This window comes from Rattus norvegicus, chromosome 6, assembly GCF_036323735.1.
Source record: "Rattus norvegicus strain BN/NHsdMcwi chromosome 6, GRCr8, whole genome shotgun sequence".
NCBI lineage: Eukaryota > Metazoa > Chordata > Mammalia > Rodentia > Muridae > Rattus > Rattus norvegicus.
Genome location: NC_086024.1, coordinates 99,834,053 through 99,855,107, shown reverse-complemented (window position 1 = coordinate 99,855,107; position 21,055 = coordinate 99,834,053). Strand labels below are relative to the sequence as shown.

General features: G+C 44.8%; 1 protein-coding gene across 2 annotated transcripts in view; it reads right to left on the bottom strand.

The window, feature by feature from the left end:
- Positions 1–1,741: 1,741 nt before the first annotated feature.
- Rhoj (ras homolog family member J) overlaps positions 1,742–21,055 on the bottom strand; it is an 82,263-nt gene continuing 62,949 nt past the window's right edge. Inside the window, exons 3-5 of one of the 2 annotated variants that reach the window (NM_001008320.1) lie at positions 11,831–11,995; positions 9,826–9,921; positions 1,742–2,832 (exon numbers count right to left, since the gene is read on the bottom strand). In NM_001008320.1, the coding sequence (NP_001008321.1) occupies positions 2,695–2,832; positions 9,826–9,921; positions 11,831–11,995 (399 nt within the window). In that variant the 3' untranslated portion in view covers positions 1,742–2,694. Of the gene's footprint in view, positions 2,833–9,794; positions 9,922–11,830; positions 11,996–21,055 lie in introns of both variants that reach the window. The other variant, XM_039112008.2, reaches the window with a different exon arrangement.

Sequence of the window (21,055 nt, the reverse complement as noted above, 5' to 3'; positions counted from 1 at the left end):
ACTGTGAACGTGGTCTTGAGGCGTCTTAACTTAGGCTGTCCACCAAACTCTACTGAACGGTCAACCACCAAAGTGAAAAAAAAAATCTGTCAATCTAGCTACTTGATTCTGTGGAGGTTTCCTCTGAATCTGCAGGCATGTTGTTGGGAAGGTCAAATTCTCGTCACTAGTTTATTACCAGTGTAGAGGATTGCTATTCTGTCTATAGAAGCTGAAGTACACGAAACTGTACACTTAAAATGTGGCTGAAAACTGTAGGAGAAACAGCCCAACTCTACCCATCTACCCACTGAACTACAACTGGATATGGGTGATGCCAAGTACAGTACAGTTTGGGGCTGCAGGGGGCTTGGTGGGCAGCAGATGTCAGGATTGCCTCAGCTCTACACATGGAGGCCTTGGGCTATGTACAGGTTCTGAGGCCTTTTCTGTTCTCACATGGCTATCGGCCACCAGTTTGTCGACTCTGGAGACTGTTAGCATCTCTTACATTTGATTTCTATGATTCTTGGTATTTAGCTCTCAGAACAGTTGTTAGTCACTTTTGAGGCAGAAAGACAATTTGGGGAAACAAATCAAGTCCTGCTATAGAAATCTCTTTGTTCCATTATGGGGATGATAGCATGGGGAGCGAGTTGCCTCTTGACCGCATACATTTGGCACATTCTCCTTGGTGGAGCCAACGTACCCTTTCAGTTTTTCCTCCACAAGTGAGGAACAGCCCTCAGCAGGATGTACCCATTCCGTGTTGTAGCAAAACCGGCTCATAGCACAGTGTTACAGGACCCATCACTGTGTATGAAGTATGAGTGGTAGCCCACAGCATTATGGGTCATGCATATTTATTATGACTCATGCATATTCATTATGACTCATGCATATTTGATCTCCATGTATGAAGGCAGACAGTCCGTCCTTGTTTTTCTAAATATCAAGCATTGGCATACAGAACTCAAGTTTCCTTTGTGTGTGTGTGTGTGTGTGTGTGTGTGTGTGTGTGTGTGTGTGTGTGTGCCCGCGCATGTATATTTGTGCATGCATGTAAATGTGTGCTTCAAAAAATTATTAGCGATTATATGGGAGAGAAGAAAGACAGTACTAACATGTAGAAGAAGCAAAAATATATTTCAGAAATTCTAAACAACAGACAAACAATCAAGCCCCCCAAAGACTGAAGAGGTGTCATGGAAACACTCAAGAAGACCCATACCATACATTTTCTTCTGTGGTTCTTCTAAGAGCAGAAAAGACTAGAAAGATTGAGAGTTTTTTTTTCCCCAACAGAGGGAGCTTCAATCAAGAAAAAGTAAAATAAATTCTTATTGCTAAGATATGAATAAAGTTAAAAAAATGATAAATCAGTTTCCCTGGGTAATTCCTGGGCATTTGTAAGCAAGTAAGGCTAACCAGGGCCCATCACCGCTTCTAATTAAAACATAGAGAGTCCCTGGCTGTTTGAAACTGTCCTGTCAGGGGCAGGATTCCTCGCTGGGAGCTTTTCCCACTCAGGGCCAAACCCCTTCTCCCAAATGTCCTCAGTGGACAGGCTTCACCGCTTAAGCCCATTCTCCATGGACATTTGGGAGAGGGTATGGAGGAAAGAAAGAGAGGGGGCAATGATTCCATACTGGCTGAGACTAGAAACTGTCCTTAATGGAAGCTTGTATGGGGCTGAGTAACACTTTCACCTAAAGCAAGGAGGAAAGTTGAGGCACTTTGACCCTGGAGGATTCTGGAACTCTTTTTTTTTTTTTTTTTTTTTTTGGCAAGCTTTGACTGGGAACACAGTGGGCACAGGAGAAAAAGTGAAGATACTACATGAACAGGGTGGGTCAGGCTCACTCTCCTGCAGTGGGAAGATAGCTTTGCTCTATTATTGTCCTGACCAGTTTAGAGGAGGAGTAGAAAACGGTTTCTTCCACGACAGTCCGTTTTTGAATGACAGTAAGGCTTTGCAAGAGCAGACCCCCTATCACCTGCAGCATTTGTAGGTTGATCTTTGGCCAAACTCGGGGAGCTGTAATAATTCACAGGATGCTTTCTTTTAAAAAGGTTAAAAACATTATGGGTCTGTCAGTTTATAAAAGTTGTAATTTTTTTTTTGTAATTAGGCATTCAGAGGTACATGGCAGCTCTAAGAACATTGGCAGAGAGCCACTGTCAGTTGGCATAAACACAATCCAGCTTGTCTTTCGGTTATTTTGATGTGGATTTGTAAGGCTCAAGTGATTGGACAACAGGAAACTGCAGTAGAAATAAATGAACGGCAAGGGGCTTGAGTAAAAGACTCAGAAAAAAAAAAGTTGTCGTATTCCCAAGGTTGGTGAAGACATGAACTAAGGCCATTGGTTCAGGACAGAGAGTACTTGGTTTGCCCGTCATGACTTCCGGTTGGTTCATAACCGTGAGAGAGAAGATGTGAAATACTGGACGGATCTTCACTCGGCTTCCAACACCTCGCCAGCCTGCGGTTTGAACGAGCCTCTGCTTTCTCCATGCGCAGTGTGGATGTCTGGCTGGCTTGGGGCTGTGGCAGTGGCTTACAGGATACTGAGCTGGGGAATTGGCAGGGTGTGGGGACAGGCTTTGAGGATGCAGGAATTCCTTTCTGGTCACGCCCTCCTTTCGGCTAGCGTTGGTTCTCAGAGACTGGCTTCCCTCTTTGCATGGCGGAGAGACGGGTCTCAGGCAACTTCAGATGATTACACAGCAGCCGTGGCAGCCTTTCTTTTTTTTCTTGGGGTGGAAAATGGTGAGGATGGCTTCATCAAAAACAGCTTTGAGACCCTTCTGAGTCAGGGCAGAGCATTCCAAGTAGCACTGAGCTCCTATCTAAAACACAAAGAGAAAGTCGTGAGTATCAACCCTCTCACTTGCCAGGTCCCGTGTCTGCTTGTTCTACAGACAGTCTGTTTCCGGTGTCCTTTCATTTCAATACGGAATGTGGCAGTGACGTTCGAGTGAAGAAGCTCTTTTGTATGGGATAAGGCAGTGTCACTGGACCTAAAGGCCAGCTAAGAAGCAGCCATCTTACATTATTTTTGGTTGGTACGTATCTCTTGGCAACATGACACCGTTTGCTATTTTTGTTAATAACAATAAACTTTGAAAAACAAACTTTAAATTAATACAGTAAAACATGAAGAAATAAAAATCATAGAAGACATTCATTGATAGAGACACCTTCTCTCTGTATATTTTTATAGTTAAGTGACATGTGTTTTGTACTGGGTTAAAGTTCTATTTTGAATTATTATAACAATGGCTAATTGTTAAAAACAAATTATTGTTGTTATTGATGATTATGAGAATTATCTGTGTGTGGGCATTTTGCCTGCATGGTCTATCTGCACACCACGTGCACGCAGTGCCTGTAGAGGCCAGAAGAGGACATCAGATCCTCTGGAGCTAGAATTACAGACAGTTGTATGTTATGTGGGTGCTGGGAATCGAGCCCAGATTCTTTGGAAGAGCAGCTAGTGTTTTTTACTATTCAGCTGCTTACAACTCTTTGAAGATGAAAAAAAAGTGATTTCATACTATGTGTTATATGAGAATTAGAAAATCTCATGAGAAATGTAGAAATCCAGGCCAGAAACTGTTGATTCTCATTAAGAAAATCACTAGCCAGGAAAGCTGTACTCGGCTTTGGTAAAGGAGGGGACCTGAGTGTTTTTGTCTCACAAGCTCACGCGAGCCAACTATGTGCTGAGGGCCTCTGAATATTAAGGACATCTGGAGAAACAACCCCCTTTCCATTTTCCATTTTGAAACTAACTTTGGAAAAAGCGGATCAAATGCAGAAGAGGCTGGCTGGATATTGGACCTGGAAATTGTGGCAGATGAATGGCCGTGGAAACAGGGAGGCAGAGTGTGAGGGTGTGAGGGTATTACAGATGGGAGTTTGTGGGTGGCACCCAGGGATGCTGGGGGACCAGGAGAAAGCAGCCATGACTGGTGTCCCAATAGAGTGGATGATCTCCTCAGCTTCCAAAATTCATGGTGGACTCATATTCTATTTCTCTATACAGTCAAGATTGAGAGTTTTATTTAATGTATACGATTGAAAGACCAGAGTTTCCAAGGACTAAGCCACTACCTAAAGACTATACATGGACTGACCCTGGACTCTGACCTCATAGGAAGCAATGAATATCCTATTAAGAGCACCAGTGGAAGGGGAAGCCCTGGGTCCTGCTAAGACTGAACCCCCAGTGAACTAGATTGTTGGGGGGAGGGTGGCAATGGGGGGAGGATGGGGAGGGGAACACCCACAAAGAAGGGGAGGGGGAGGGATTAGGGGGATGTTTGCCCGGAAACTGGGAAAGGGAATAACACTCGAAATGTAAATAAGAAATACTCAAGTTAATAAAAAAAATAAATTAAAAAAAAAGAAAGAAACACTGTGGATCAGTTGGGATACAGATGTCAGATGCATTTGTCTGCCACCAGGAAGCTTGTATAATGTGGAATGAAGAAAAACTTGTGGTTTAGCTTCCACAAGAAAGGATTCAGCCCAGGCAAGGTAAAATGAGTGTTCAACCAGAAGGAGAGGGAACTACATTTAAAATCTTTGTCTCTTGAGGTGTGTGTGTGTGTGTGTGTGTGTGTGTGTGTGTATAGGTGTGTGAGAGTGTGTGTATGTGAATGTGTATATGTATGTGTGAGTATATGTATATATGTGTGTGTATGTGTGAGAGAATGTGTATATATGTGAATGTGTATATGTGTGCATGTGTCTGTGAATGTATGTATGTGTTAGAGTGTGTGTGAGAGAGTGAGAATTGTGAATGTGTGTGATTATATGTATGGGTATGTGAATGCATGTATGTGTGTATTAATGCATGTGTGTATGTGAGAGAATATGTGTATGTATGTGTGAGAATGTATGTTTGTGTGAGTGTGTGAATGTACATGTGTGTCAGAATGTATGTGTGTGTGCATGTATGAGAGAGTGTGTGTTTGCATGTGTGTGCAAGTGTTTGTGAATGTACATATGTGTGTGAGAGTGTGTGTATGGGAATGTGTGCATGTATGCATGTGTGTGTGTGTGTGTGAATGTATGTACGTGTGTGTGTGCCAGAGTGTGTATGTGAATGTGTATGAGTGTATGTATGGGTATGTAAATACATGTATGTGTGTGTTAATGTATGTATATGTGTGTGAGAATGTGTGTGTTTGTATGAAAGTGTGTGTGAGTGTATATGCGTGTCAGAATGTATGTGTGTGTATGCATGTGTGTGGAAGTGTGTGTGTGTGTGTATGTGTGTGTGTGTTGAGGTCAGAGGAAGATATCAGGTGTCCTGCCCCATCACTCTCTGTCCTGTTTCCTAGCAGCAGGGTCTCGCTGAACCTGGAGCTTGCTGCTTTGATTACACTGGTCGGCTAGTGAGCTCCTGGGATGTTCCCATCTCTGCCCTGATGCTAGGGTTACTGGCTTCTATGTGGGTGCTGGGGATTTGAACTCAGGTCCTTATGCTTATAGAGCAAGTACTCTTTCAGGACAAGTCATCCTCCTAGCCCTTGAGGTATATTGTTTTCTTATTCTATGACCCTTAGACTCAGTCCAGCAACAAGTTGGCCAAGGTAACAGTCACTGAATGGGATTGTTTGAAAGGTCCCAGACATGAAGACTCGGTATGAAATAAAATTGTTTTGGTAGGTCCAGACATTTATTTCAAAATTTCTTCCTACAGACAGCTTGAGCCTTTTTTTTGGTAGGTGTTCTTTTTCTGACAAGAATGGCTGTTTTATAAGCCAGTGGGAAATATCAAAGGTTGGGAATTGAAGCCATCAGTGCATGATGAAAACCTACTTTATGGATTTTGTTTTGATAATGGTCTGGCCTTTAGATTTGGGCAAAACTTCAAAAACCTATTAAAAACAGGATATGAGAGAGAGGAAAAGGGGGTAGAGAGTTTTTCCCCTAACGACAACATGAAATGTCATCTTCTGCCTTTAGAAATTGGTCCACACATATATAAAAAGCACAGCAAGTAAAGGACTAACTGAAAGTATTTGCTTGTAATGTGATGACTCTGTCAGTTATGTAGGGGTGGGGAGGGACCTTAGAAAGTGATGTAGGCGATCACATTTGGACAAACTTCCCACTAATGATTCCAAAGCCCCATAGTAATTCTGAAAAGTTTAGGAGTTTGGCTGACTGCTGTTCATTCACTCTGGGACCCTAAGAGATGAGTGGAGCTTGCTCCCTTCCTCCCTACAGCACTGCCAACTGACAGTACTTTAGTGTCAGCCCGTGCCTCTGAATGAGGCAGGAGGAGCCCAAACTTGTCTCTTCCAATTCTGACATGGGAAAAGGTAACGAGACAGCCCTAAAAGGCATTGTTGTGTGAGGAGGTTAACGTTACATTATGGTGTGTTGATCGTTCCAGGAAAAGTAGCCAAGGGATTTTGGGTGTGATCTGGAACGTTCCCTGTGAGACACAGAGCCCAGTTGTGAGATGATTGTTTTGCCATGCTCTACGTGCTCAGGGGTCAGAGAGGAGAGTTTGTTGTGGTTCAGGGAAAGGACACAGACATATTAAAAAGAATGCTCAAAAAATTCATCAGGGCCATCAAAGATTGAAATGGAAAACTGTGTCAAAGAAACATGGCCCTTCTTGTTTATAGCAGTGCCCTTCCCTGGTCCTCAAGAGCCAAATGACCTACTCAGCTAAGTATTTAGGACCCATCTGCAAAAGCTCAGAGACTCCTCATTAAGACACACATGTGTGCAATCTGCAGCAGGCTTGACCAAACTGACACCTTTCAAGGAAGTAAAACAAAACAAAGGAGAGATTGAGGCAGCAAACAGAACACCTTTCTGATACTTTCTTACAATACTTAAGGTGCATTGTTCTCAGGGGTGGGAAACCTGCCACAGAGCTATACAATATACAAGATCTGATGGCAAGGGATGAAGACAAGCCAACTTGTAACAGGTCAAATCAAGTCAAACGGCAAGCGAAACCTTTTCCTCTCCTTTGACTTGGGTGGGGTGCACAGAAGACGCATAGCAAGGCTAGAAGGGTTGGGGACTGGAGCCCACTGGCAGCATTCTTTTTTTTTTTCTTTTTTTCGGAGCTGGGGACCGAACCCAGGGCCTTGCGCTTGCTAGGCAAGCACTCTACCACTGAGCTAAATCCCCAACCCCAACTGGCAGCATTCTTGCCTGCAATGGACAAAGCCTAGACTTTGATTCCCAGCTCTGCATAAAATCAGATGTGCTTCTGAAACAAACCAGCAAAAGCAAGGCTATCCTCGGGTATATGTAGAGTTCAAGGCCAGCCTGGGCTACATGAGAACATACTGAAAACCAAAACAAAAAATGTAGTTAGAAGGAACAGAGGGCAATGTCTTCCCAGATGCAGACAAATCTGAGGGCAAGCAGGCTAAGAGGGACAGCATGTTAGTTCACTGCGGTGCCACAGGAACCTAAGGGAGTAAGACTTTTGCCAACCCATTTACAGGCTCAAGAACTGGCCCTAACTTGCAGGGATAAGAATGTGTCCATCTCTCAAACCAGGGGATGGAACTACTGCTCTGCTGTTCCTAGAAGTCTTTGCAGAAGGGGTCCCAAAGTGAAGAATTTGTTTGCAGACTCTAGGAAGGAGGCAGAGGGCATCGACTCAGAGAGCTCGCCTCTCTAACCCTCATTTGCCTCTGGATGAGTTTTGACAATAATAAACACACCACAGGAGGTGCATGGAGGATTAACTAAGAGGAAGCCTATGCCACACCCAGGATCAGATCATCACAGCGTAAATGCTAACTAGCTCTTACACTAAAGTATCTGACAGAGGACTCAAAGACTCAGGAACCTAAAAACGTCTCTGTAATTACGTGAATCGTCACGAAACCAGTTTAAAAAAAAAATCTCGCTTGGTTTTCTTCTAGATTGGATTTCATACTCTCAACATGATTGTAAACCAGAGAGCAGTTGCTAGGAGAGGCTGGCAAAAGGTAATCAAGCGATGAGCTCAGCCACTGTTCTTAAAATAAAGCTGAAATGAAACTGCAGGCTTCGGGGCGACTTGTTATCACAGGGAAAAACAACAAAAACCAAACCCAAAAAGCAGCTTTCCAAACTCAGAATGAGGCTAGGAAGCCACTGCATGAAGGAGGGAACAGTCCTGGAGGCAAGGAACACAGAGTAGGCTACTGCAGAAACAGTGGGCCCTCCTGCTAGGAGCCACATACAGTCACACACATTAACATGTGTGTTAGTGAGGTTGGATGTTGGAGCAGAACCCACAGATCCACTCATTTACCCAGGGGTCACACACATGGCTGGAGAAGACAGTGGGAATGATGTTCCAGTGCCCAGCATGCACATAGATGGATTCAAATGTGTCTATGATTCAGTCATGCTCATCTCCCCCGGGGCCATTTCCTCACCTCTAAGAGGCTTAGCATGCCAACATCTCCCTAGATGGCTTACAGGTCTGTGGCAGAAGTAGGAAGAGTTCAAACGTCTGTGTGATGTCCTTAAGCATTGTACCCATAGAACACTACAGTTAAATCCACTTCCAGAGAAGGTGTCATATGCCATTTGTGACCTCTAAACAAGCTTTAATAAGAGAAATCCCACAATCTATCTATGTATCTATGTATCTATGTATCTATGTATCTATGTATCTATGTATCTATGTATCTATGTATCTATGTATCTATGTATCTATGTGTCTATCTATGTATCTATCTATGTATCTATCTATGTATCTATCTATGTATCTATCTATGTATCTATCTATGTATCTATGTATCTATGTATCTATCTAACTATCTATCTATCTATCTATCTATGTATCTATGTATCTATGTATCTATGTATGTATGTATGTATGTATGTATGTATGTATGTATGTATCTATCTATCTATCTATCTATCTATCTATCTATCTATCTATCTTCTATCTACCTACCTACCTATCATCTATCTATTGTCCATCTATCTATCTTTTGCTAAAGAGTAATTTGTAGCTAATGTTATTCTTGACTGGTTTGGAGGTGACTAACTGCTTGGGGGCATATGTCTTGCAGGGTTAGTTACTTAGGAAGTAAAATATTAAAAATTTAAACTCCCCTGCTTGGGTTGATTGACTAAATCAAGGAGGAAGTAAATTCCAATCAGAGACCATGGCCCTTAAGTCTCCTTCTGCACATGTGTCCATTACAGTGGCTGCTCTGCTCATGTTGTGGTGACAATGGGCAGGCAGAGATTGGGTGTCTGGCAAATACATTTTGAAGCACTTCTGTAGCAAGATCACTGTTTATGGCCGACTCTCAGAAGTGAAGAATGGCCAGAGGAGGTAATTCCAGCTCCACTCTGTCAGACAGCCACTTAGATTCCTCACCCTGTTACTCTGAGCTGCGTGCTATGCTTCCCTAGCTATTCACAATGCTGCCCAGACTAAGTGGCTATTCATTATAGGAAGAGAAAGATTAGACAGAGAACCCTGCCAGATTTCAAATCCAATTCTCTACCTGAAAAAAAAAAAGATCACAAAACGCCTCATATGGGGTCATTTAGATGAGTTACACTGATAATAAACAGGGAGGTTTGCAGATGTACATCTAATGATTACCATTAATTCATGCTCAATGTGGCAAGTCCATGGTCTGGACGCCAATGAAGCAAAATGGCAAGTGCTTAGCTGTCGAAACTCTTGAAGTTTCTTAATGGAAAACAGAAGGTGCCGGCTGACAGGAACACTCTCCAAAATGGCTCCTTCTAGCTTTTGTAGAACGAGGAAGAAGAGGTGAAGCATGCTGCAGTTTAAGGCACCCACCCCTAAGTGCTCAGTTCAAACGTGATCGTACCGCTTTCGCCAGTTTCACGCCGTGCTCATAGGTGAGGGGCTTCTCCTTCATGTACAGCAGACGCGCCAAGGTTTTGGGGTCATCTCGGAGATCAATCTGGGACAAAGACGTGTTAACTATTTTCAGGCCTTATCCGTTATTTTTAAGTGGAGACATAATATAGTGCCCTCTCCCACTTTCACCTCTCTGATGTTGCTGGATGTTATCCAAGAAAACAATATATATGCCCATGCTATGTTTGAGAGTCTGAAGTGAGTTTTTCTCTCTCTCCTCCCTTTCCTTCCCTCCCCCTCTCTCCCTCTCCTTCTCTCTCTCCCTCTCTCACTGTGTGAGACAGGGGTTTCTCTGTGTAGCTCTGGCTGTCCTAGAACTCACTATGTAGACCAGGCTGGCCTCTCACTAACATAGATCCACCTTCCTCTGCCTTCCAAGTGCTTTCATGTGTCAGGGTGGCTTTACATAGTCTTCAAAGCAGTGAACCTGGCCACTGAGAACGTCCTGCAATGGCGAGGGCACCTTTTGGTGATTACTCATTTGACTGTAACTCATATTACTTATTATATAATACTTTTATGGCTTTGGGTCCATTGATCCTCCCCCCTGCCCCCCAGCCCCGGAATCAAATCTTGACCTTCAAAGGGTTGGAGATTTGCTACCTGTGAGACCTTTTCAACAGGTAACAAAGGGACAGGGAGGCCTTGCAGGGGGGTCCCAGTGAGGAGAGGCCAAAGGGTTCCTCTAGTGAAGCAGTAGAATATCTCTCCAGGGGAGCGGCTTTGAGGGCAGCAGGTGAAAGACTGGACCCTCTACTAAATGTTGTGGTTGCTTTCAGAAGTTACTGTGTAAGTGGGCAGGGGGACTTACTTCCTGCAGGAAGTCGATCTGGTCAGGCTAGGATCCCATCGATTAGAACAATGCTCATGCAAAGTCATAGTTTTATGTCTCCGTGTGTTTTTCTATTTTTCTTTAACCGTTCGACTTAGTGACTATTCTAAACAGATTCAAGTCACAATGAGGACTTCGAATGGCCAGTTACAGATTTTGGTGGCGGGATCTAGGTTTCTAGCAGTGGACAGGCATTAATATTTGCAATCGAAGGTAGAAAAAAACCTTCATTTACACAAATCGATACTGTTCAGGGCAGAAACATGACTTGTGCTCTGCCGGCTGCATGGATAAAGGAGGTCTATGCCGGATCTAAGTGAATACATAGAACCCCACCTGCCCATGTTGTTTTTAGAAAGCATCTTTCTTTCATTTACGGTTTTTAAAATTTCCTCTTTGTCAAATAGGATTGAACATAAGAAATCAAAAGAGGTGCTGTAGGAAGCATATGGGAAGCCCCAAGGCCACAGTACGGTCCTGGGATTGGAACACTAATGCGGGTTTCAAAACAGCCAAGGACGGAGGCCACTGAACTATGGCGAGCTCAGCCAGTCCTTAGGCAGCATGAGGCTCGTGATGGAGGTTCAGGCTGAGGAACTTTGTCAGCTTCTAACACGGTCAAGGCCTTGACCGTTTGTAGCTGTTACTTGCCACTGTGTGCGGTTTAACAGTCCTCACACCTGCGTGACTAAAGAGTAATGGGAAAGCAAAGAGCTCCTTTCTTCTCCAGCACGGCTGTCCAGGAGGCCTGCCATGGTGTACCCTGTCCGCAGGGCCATTCACACCCACACGCCTATTTTGCTGCATTGAAACAATTGTGTCTAACTTTAAAGAAAATATCCAGATAGTATGTAAAATTGATGCCCATGCTTCATTACTCAATTCAGGGCTGAGAAGAGTATCTGTCAAATAATTATGTTGCGAGCTTAATTTTAAAGGCCAGATCAAAACTTTCTCCTGCATATTAAATACGTAACATTTTCAGCTAGATAATTGCGCACCTTCAGAACCTCTCCTCACCCATGTGATATACCTGAGAATCTGTCGTGGTGTTTGATAGAACACAGGGTTCACCTTTCCTTCACAGCCTCTCCCGCCCTTCCCTTACCCTCATGCTAACCTGGGTCCCAATGAGCACGTAAGGCACGTGAGGCATGCAGTCCTTCAGCTCCGGGACCCACTCCTCCTGAACGTTGTGGTAAGAGGCAGGGTTCACGACAGAGAAGCAGATGAGAAACACGTCGGTGTTGGGGTAAGAGAGGGGCCGCAGCTGGTTGTAGTCCTCCTGTGGGAAGGACAGAGGAGAGTTAGCACAGGTTGTGTGCAGAGAGTCTGTGCGTCTTCTTGGGACTCACGCACGGAGAGGCCACAGTAGCAGCTGATGAGCTGGTCACAAATTACCCATTTCAAATCAACTTAGAAAAAACCTAGACAGCTTAATTGAGGTAGTGTCTACCTACTCACTTCTTTATAACTAACTGTATATTAGTTTAAGGTCTAGCCACCATGTTTTGTTACATCACAGTGGGAGGAGTTAACAAATCCATCTCCTCACAGAGTTATTGATTTTTAATAGTGACAACACCTAAAATCGCCTTCCAACACATAACCATAACATAACCACACCTTCCTAACATCTGTATGTGAATGGTAGCTTCTAGAATTACCCATCCTGCCTAATGGTAATCTTGCGCTTTGACTGATAGCTGCCCACTTCCTGTCCCTTCTTGCCCTGGTAACAACCAGTCTACTCGGCTTCTACGTCTTCTGAAACTCACCCACGCAGATAGTACAGTTAGCAGGGATGAACGTAGGTCTCCCGGGACACTGGAGTTGCATTGACTGGAACATGTGCTTAAATTAGCAGGTCATTGGCCCATGAATCTCTTCAACAATTAAACATTGTTCTCAAATTGAACATAGAGTGCGCTAAACTACAAAGCAAGTATTGTTGCCAGATGAGATACGCCTGTTAAAGAAATATGTTTGGGATTTGTTCCTAAACGTACCCCAGAGCCACAGTGTGATCAAGTTAAAAGTCAGGTGTCTAGTTGCCAAGGAGTATTAGATCATTCAATAAATAGTCCTCATATGTTTTAATAGAATTTAGTAGCACAGCCACTAGCAATGTGTGCTCAGACATTTTCTCTTACATTTGCACCTGTACGCCATTATAAACATCGCACACTTAGACACACCAATACACACATTATACATATATGCATATGCATACGTGTTGTGGAGCACTGACCTCTGAGCACCTTGGTCTTTCCCACTTCACTGTGATTACAGGGAAACCAATCCTGTCCATGAACCCTTGGCTTTTCTGTGGGTTTTTACTGCAGTGGTTTTCATCAGAGCCACATGGAAAACCTTTAGAAAGTCGTGTTGCGTGCTAAAACGCTCGAGTGAGGGGATCTCAGGCACAATTTTTTACTCTGTCATTTTGTCCTTCCACTCAGATGGTCACAATGGACAGTTTGATTGGCTTTCTCATCCTCTACCCATTACCCTCTCCATAGCAAGTAATTTTATGGAATAGAACGACTTACTGTAAAATGCCGGATTTAGGGCTGGAAAGACGGCTTATTTAGTGTTTAGGTTGCTCTTCCAGAGAACCCAGGTTTGAAGACCAGAAGCAACATGACAGCTCACAGTGGTCTGTAACTCCAGGGCCCTCTCTGCCCTCCAGGGAGGTGGGCATATAAGTGGGGCACAGACAAGCATGTAGAGAAATGCCCATACAGATAAAATAATAAAATAAAGTTAACGTAATTAAAAAAGTGGGGTTTACAGTGACATCTAAGGGAGCAACTTCTCCAGCTCCTCCTGCCCAAAGAGAACCAGAGTCTCTGGAGCATTGGGCTGGACGAAGAAGAATCCTGCACTGATTGGTCAGGTGGAGCCTGGAGTGGAGGACGCTGATTTGTGTGTAGCACCATCATCTTCATCAACAGAGCTGGAGTCTGGGGATCATTGCCAAGGACCAGGCGCCATTACAAGGGGTGTGTGTATTATCTCCTGGAGTTCCCGCAGAAGCACTAGACAGACACTGCCATCAGCCTCCTTGTCACAGAAGAGGAGGTCAAGGTAGAGATGTCTGGAATGGGCCAATGCCACCGAGTTATTGACTCCCAAGGTCTCCGTTCATCCTGACCTAGCTTTCGATTTTCTTATTGCCATATCTCAGGACTTTAGATGACAGATTAAGGTTTTTTTCTTTTTTTAAACTTGGCTGTCTAGGAATATATTACTGCAGGGGTGCGTTGCCTGTTTCAGAGAGGGCATTGGCTCCAAATTGCCACAAGGTGGCAGCAGACACTGTATATTTAAGATCTCAACGCTTCTGCTCACTCTACACTCAACAAGCAAACCAAACCAATCCGATTAGCCTGAGGAGCTGATGATAACTGGTGGTCTGAATGGTAGTGTTTTTTTAATCCTTGATTTGCTAGCCATTGAATAAATGATGCTTAGATGATCGGAGATTTGGGGAGGTGAGAGATGCGGTCATTTTGCTCTCCTGGCAAAGTGGCTCAGGCCCCCGGTGCAGGGATTTCTGGTGGTGCCAGCTTCTGGCTTCAAGGTGCTCCAGATTCTAGATTTCTTTGCTGTAGGACTTAGTTCTGTTGTGTAAGGCTATTTAAAAGGACTGATTACTTACTGGACTTGTGGCTCTGTCAAGGCTGCTGCATGAACTGTGTAAGGTGACTAAGAACTAGGAATCAGGTCAGGGAATGAGAATGAAAATACACAAAACAGTTCCACGTATGTGAACCGAGTTTCCTGCCTCTGTTAGTTACTCTGGTAAGGCAGAGTATTGATTTGACCGAACTGGAAAATTCCAATGTCAAGTCCAGATAATCCTCTACCCCCAAATTCTTACACTAACTCCCAAAGGACGGTCCTCAGACCAGCAACACAGGTATCTCTTGAGAGCTCTTTAGACTCCCGGATGTCTAAGGCTTAAGCTCATGGGGATCTGAGCCCACGTGCCCCAGCCAGCTTAAAACAGTTTCAGGGTCTCAGGTTAGCATACTCCCTCCTTCCTGCAGTCAACTTTGCAGCTCTCAGAATCAGACATCTGAAAGATTTCACCAGGACTATAGAGAAAAAAATTACTTTCAACAAAGGTTTGTGCCTTGGTTGTGGCTGTGGCTGTGGCTGTGGCTAGAAAGCACGACAGAATCCCAGAACTAATAAACAGGACTTGATGATGCCGAGAGGTTGGGCATTTGAATTCATACCTGCTGATGACTTGAATTTTGTGGTGAAGCACACCTGGATTGTAGATTATGGTCGCATGTGAAAATGGTGTGTGTCAGCTGTGAGGAAGGGCTAGGTGGTCCTTATGGCACTGAGGTACCTTCCGATGCTGCAAGTGACTCTGGGTAACGGGTGCCTGTGTGCTTTTTGAAGAGATGGAGTGTTAACTCATAAAAGCCCCTAGATAGTGTTTTGGAGGGCCAAGATGGACACAAGGGGACTTGGGCTGGGGTAGGGTGGTAGAGATTGGGGGCCATGTAGGTTTTTGAGTACTTGCTACCCTTTGCACAGAGGTGGGCCTGGGGCGGTCAGGTGTAGGCATTGTGGGAACTCTCAGCACAGACTGGTCAATTCCCCGGGCCTTACATATGTTCATGAGCGGGTTTATCACAAAGCGACAGTGCTGGAGCCGTGAAGCCATTAGCTCTCTTTGTGTTTGGATCCCTGGGAACGTAGTGGATTTAGATTCAGCAACAGGTCCGGGGTGAAGCCTAGAATGCGCATGTCTGGTAGGTGCCCAGGGGCTGCTGTCTGTGTTGTAGGAAAAGCAGCGCTGAGTTCCGCCCCCTGCCTCTCGCTCCAAGAGTCTGGAGTAGAATTCTGCTTCCTTTGCTTTGTGAGCTTCCTGACATTTATCCCAGGTTGTTGGCACCAGCTCTGGCTTCCATCTTCTTCCCTAGGTCCAGCTAGTCTCGGAAAGTAGGACGAGGCGGGAGCTCAGGATGTTGCCTAAGAGCATGAGGGGTGGAGACCCATTCTCTGGATTCAAATCCCTACCTCGCCCGTCACTACTACTTCGGGGTAGCCCGTGAGTTCTCGTGGCCTCAGTTTCTTTATCTGTAAAGTGTAAAATGCTCATCCGGTTGTGAGAATACAATGCTTTCATATGTGTGACTCCTCGGGTTGCTGCTTTGAATGCAGTAAACACTTAAATGATGGAGTGAAAGGGCCCGTCCATCTTTCATCCAAAGTCAGCAACAGCTGCGGGTCCTGGAACCCTGTCCCCTATTCCCATTGGATATCAGGAATGACTCTGAAATTCACTTTTCCAAACTCTGATAGTAATGAGATCGGAATGTTTGTGAACTGTGATTGTCCTTCATCTTTGTTTTTGCTAACCTTGGGAAAGGTAAGTAAGAATGGGTTCTTGGTTACTTTTTACCAACAGCTTATCAGCAGGCAAGATCCTTCAAATGGCTCACTCCTAGAAACCACGCCGAGATACACGGGATGAGAAAGGTTGAGTTGCTTATTGAGAGAAAAACATTTATTCGGAGGTTTTAGGGAAACTTTCCATGAAGTGCTAGTGAAGACGCCAGACCCCGTGCTCCAGATGGCCCTGTTGGCTCAGCCAATAGCAGAAGGAGAAGTCTTGTGTGCTTCCAAGTGGACCTGGGTTGCCTTTAATGAGCTCCAGCTGCACTTCGCTCCTGCCCGCTCTCATGCGTCTGAAGAAGAAGCCCTTGTGGGGAGGAAAGAGGAGCTTCACATATCTGGTCGTGGTGAAGCTGTGCGGTTGCAGCCCTGAGCCAGGGAGGCCTTCCTGCTCTCATGGTCAGCGGTGGCACCTCGGCTGTGGTTTTATACCATCCAATCCTCACACAATGGGCAGTCCACCTTATGTCTTGAGGGGCGCATGTGCAGGGAACACGCTCACTCTAATGAAAACCTGGTACCTGCTTAGGTGAATAGCAGAGAAGGCTGCTCCTGGCTCCTGACACCAGGAGACACCCATTCCCTGTGGCGGTGATGGTAATTGGTACTTCTGCTAGTGCTTGCTGTCTTCGAGATACACCTACCCGGGGTGTGGCCCAAGAGCAGGCTTTTCTCATTATCATTCGCTTGGGTGAGGGTCCACGGAGAAGAGGGTAAGATGCCTCACCACCATGGCTGATCCACTGCAGATGCAGAGGACACCTGGCCCTGAACATTGGCCTGGGAAACCCCTCTCACACTCTACTCTTCCCCAGGCCACAAGTGTTCAGGCTCGGCTCAATGCTAGCCACTCTGAGTCGTGCTTTCCATGCTGTGTTTCTCATGGTACATGGCAAACAAGCCAGAACTCCAAGTCTCTTGCTGTAGCCGAGCCAGAGATCTGAGCATAGGAACCACTTACAGAGAAACTGTCATTCATATTTGACAAGGAGCATGAGTCATACAGGTGAGCTGGCTTGACATGAATAGATTATAGATTAAGCTGAGGGATGCCTCATTGCTTGGCGGGGGATCTGAGGGGTAAATCCCTTACTAACTTCGTGGGTTTTGTGTGTGTGTGTGTGTGTGTGTGTGTGTGTGTTTGTTTTTGTTTTTCTTTTGAGACAGGATTTTTTTTCTGAATAGCCCTGGCTATCCTGGAACTTGCTCTGTAGACCAGGCTGGCATCGAATTTAGAGCTTCACCTGCTTCTGCTTCCTGAGTGCTGGGGTTACAGGTATGCACTACCAATATTAAGTGTCTGAAATTCCATCCGTTTGAATTCTGAAGGAGATTTTTTTTCCTTCAAAGTGCTCCATCCAAAGCCCAAATGATAGTTTGTCTTAGGAGTATAGGGAAGAAGCCAGCTCCCAAGTGGTGGCAGCATATGCATGGCCTCATTAGAAGCCATCGTTAGCAAAAGCTTGGCTGAGCTGTAAAGTGGTGAGGTGAGTCTTGAGGCTAACTCTGCAGCCGCCATGTTGGAGGCTGAATGGTGGAGGGAGGCCAGTTAAACATTTTTGCTCAAGGGTTGCCTTTGAAGGTGGGGATAACAACTTCCTCTCACTTGATTTTTCAGAATGCTTTTGCTTCTCGAGTTGTTCTCAATGCTCCCCAGCCCACCCCCCCACCCCTACCCCACCCCCACAGTTAGCTCAGGACAAAGATGTGGGCATAGCTCTTTGGATTATTCCTGTAAGAAAATCTACTTATTCAGGTTAGATAGAACTTGATAGCCGGGTTAGGACTTATTACCAGTCTGTTTTGAGATCATTTCTCTTTCCTTATTTAGTGATAGACTCAATGAATAATTTTTTTTTGGGTTCTTTTTTCGGAGCTGGGGACCGAACCCAGGGCCTTGCGCTTCCTAGGCAAGCGCTCTACCACTGAGCTAAATCCCCAACCCCTCAATGAATAATTTTTAATTAGTTGTAGGTATTCCTTGCGTGTCGCTGAAGGTTACACTGTACTGCTTAGAATGAAGATTACGGGAACTTTTGGGACAAGACTTATATGGTGGCTATTCTTGGTGGCCAACTTGACTACATCTGGAATTAACTGAAAGTCAAGTAGGCTGGGTTCACTTGTGAAGGATTTCTCTTAATTAAATCATTTGAAGTGGGAAGATCCTCCTTCAATCTGGATCCGTTGAGGTGGGAAGATTCCACTGTTAATCTGGGCCACACCTTCTACTGGCAGCCTGTGTGAGGGGCACGGAGAAAGGAAGCTTGCTCTTTGCTGCTTGCTCTTGCTCGCACCGGCAAGTCTGATCCTTCACTGGCATTAGAGCTTACTCATGTGGGATTCCGGGATATACTGAGGAGCCACAGAGACATCCGAACTCAGGGACTGAAAAACTGCTGGAATCTTGGACCTTCTGTTGGCAAACATCCATTGTTGGACTAGCTAGATTACAGCCTGTAAGCTATTCTATTAATGAATAGATAATAACAAATACATATTACGTATTTATTTCTATCAGTGTTGTTCCTTTAGAAAGTGCAGACTAACACACCTTCTAAACTAAATTCACTGTGAAGCTTTTCGGTTAATTTGTAGATGTAGTCATTTGGTTGGGAACATGCTCCATCTATCAAAGACTTAACTTCATTGATTTGGGGCTGGGGTGTGAGGGCCTGCATTTCTTCCTGTTGTGCTTTTGAGACGAGGTCTCGGGTAGCCCAGGATGACCTTGCGTTTCCTGTGTAGCCGAGGACAGGCTTTGATTTCTGACCCAGCTCCCTTCATTTCTAAGATGCTTCACGTACGAGCAATGCCGCTGGTTAGCCACCAGCACTTTAATGGCAGTTCCCAAGGTTGTGGCTATCAAAGTGTGCTGTTCAGGGTGGTAGCAATGGACACCTATCATAAGTGCAAATTCTTGGGGCCCATCCTGGACTTGTAGAATTGGAAACTGTGGGGTGAGGCCCTGTGGCTGGTTTCTAACAAGCTCTGGGTGGTGCTGGTGCCAAGCTCTAGTTTGAGAGTCACTGCTGGAGAACAGGAATGCAGGTTGATTCTTTATTGTAGCGTGCTTAGCATTTAAAACCTCTCACTGCTGAAAGGGCTCCCTTGGGTCTTGATTCAAACTTTTTTGATTAATTACTCCAGTTCTTCCAGGACGTCTTGAAAATTATCTTTCAAAGTCCTTCATCATAGCACTGGAGGCCCAGAAGGAACCTTCTGATATGGTCGGTCCTATTTCCTTTCTCCGTGCTTCATGGCTTTACCCTCCCATGTGAACGTTGTCTATCCAGAGACTTCAAAATACGTGAAAAAAGCGTTAAGGTGAGAGTTAAGTTGAAGAAATAGCTTGAACCCATTTGTTATTATATTTTGCAGCGTTTCTCACCCCGGGTCAGAGGTCGGGGCTAGCCTACATGCTTCAATTTCAGGTTTAAAGATATTTTCACAACATATTATCACTTCCACTCTTACAGGGGTGTTTTTATTATTTAAAGGACAGGGTAATGGGAGATAATAACTCAACTCTACAAGAGCTTTTAAACTGTTTTATTGCATGTGAAATGAAATTGAGATCAAGGGATATTGCTCTTGGGGCAGCTGATGCATAGGACCAACAACTGCTATGGGCTATGACAGAAGTGTGTGAGAGAGCTGAGTGGGCATAGGCTTCCAGAGTTTTCTAAGAAGGTGGGGGTGGGGGACAGAGCAGTTTCAAGAGTATGAAAGAATCCTTGTTGTATTGAGCTTTGCAAACAGGATTGTATGCACTCTACACCTTGCGAGGTTGTAAGGAATGGAGATGCCCTGCTGACTTCATGACTGAATTAGAGTAGGCAATTCCAGCTCCCAAATCCGAGTACCTTGTTTGCTGAGATGTTTTCTGGTAGGAGAGGTGTCAGAAAACCCGAATTGATTTTTCCTCTTGAGAAGCTACAGGAACATATTTTCCCTAGTTTTGTTTCTGTTTCTTGACATCGATGGGAGAGGTTACCCTACCTCTTAGTTCTGACTGGGTTTTTTTTCCCCCAAACAGCCATCTGACCATGAATAGAAGCTGAAGGGACCTGGGAAGGAACCTTGGGTCTCAGCTAGAGTATCCAGACTCCCTGTCCTGAATGGAAAACACCAGCTTTGATGTCTCACGTGCACTTGTCAGTGGTCCTTACAAATGCACACTGAAAACCCTGGAGAATTTTCATTCATTTATTTTCTAGTAGAGAGCTTTCAAGTTGAGCAAAATGATATATCTCAGATAATTGTGAGAAGAGGCCTCGACAAACGCATAGCTCTTAACAATTACCAAGGAACTCACAGTGGGAAATACCACGGTCAAATACTCACGCCAAAGGACTTAAGCTGTATAAATTTGGACTGACTGAACAACCCGCTGATTTTGACCTAAATAAATGATTCAAGACATATGGTAACACGCTCTATCCAAGAAATTAGGCCACAGCCATCCATGGCTCATCCACAGCCCCTCCTCCACCCGGCAAACTTCTCTCACTGGATGTTTTCCACAGCCCCATGTGAGGTGCAGGAAAAGGCAGTTTCCAGGTGCTTTCACCCAGTGACAGCCACGTACAGCGTCACTGCTGGGGATTCAAGTCCATGTCCTTCCATTCTCAAACCCGAATAAACACTTGTGACAGAATGAGAGTGCTCAGGGAATCTTAGAAGCTTTAGAGTCAGTTTGCAGTGGTTCAGGGCTGACCTCCGTTGTTGGAACGTAGCCAGACCCTTGCTTTCCTTTCAGAGCTTAGTCTGTCTATCCACCCCCATCTCGTTATTCACAGTTCATTAGGTAAATCAAATAAAAGATAAGGCAAAGAAAATAGCATGGGGAAAAAGGGTAAAACTACAAATTGTGAAATAGATTCAGACATATTGGATGTGGGACAGGTTTGGATTGGAGGCA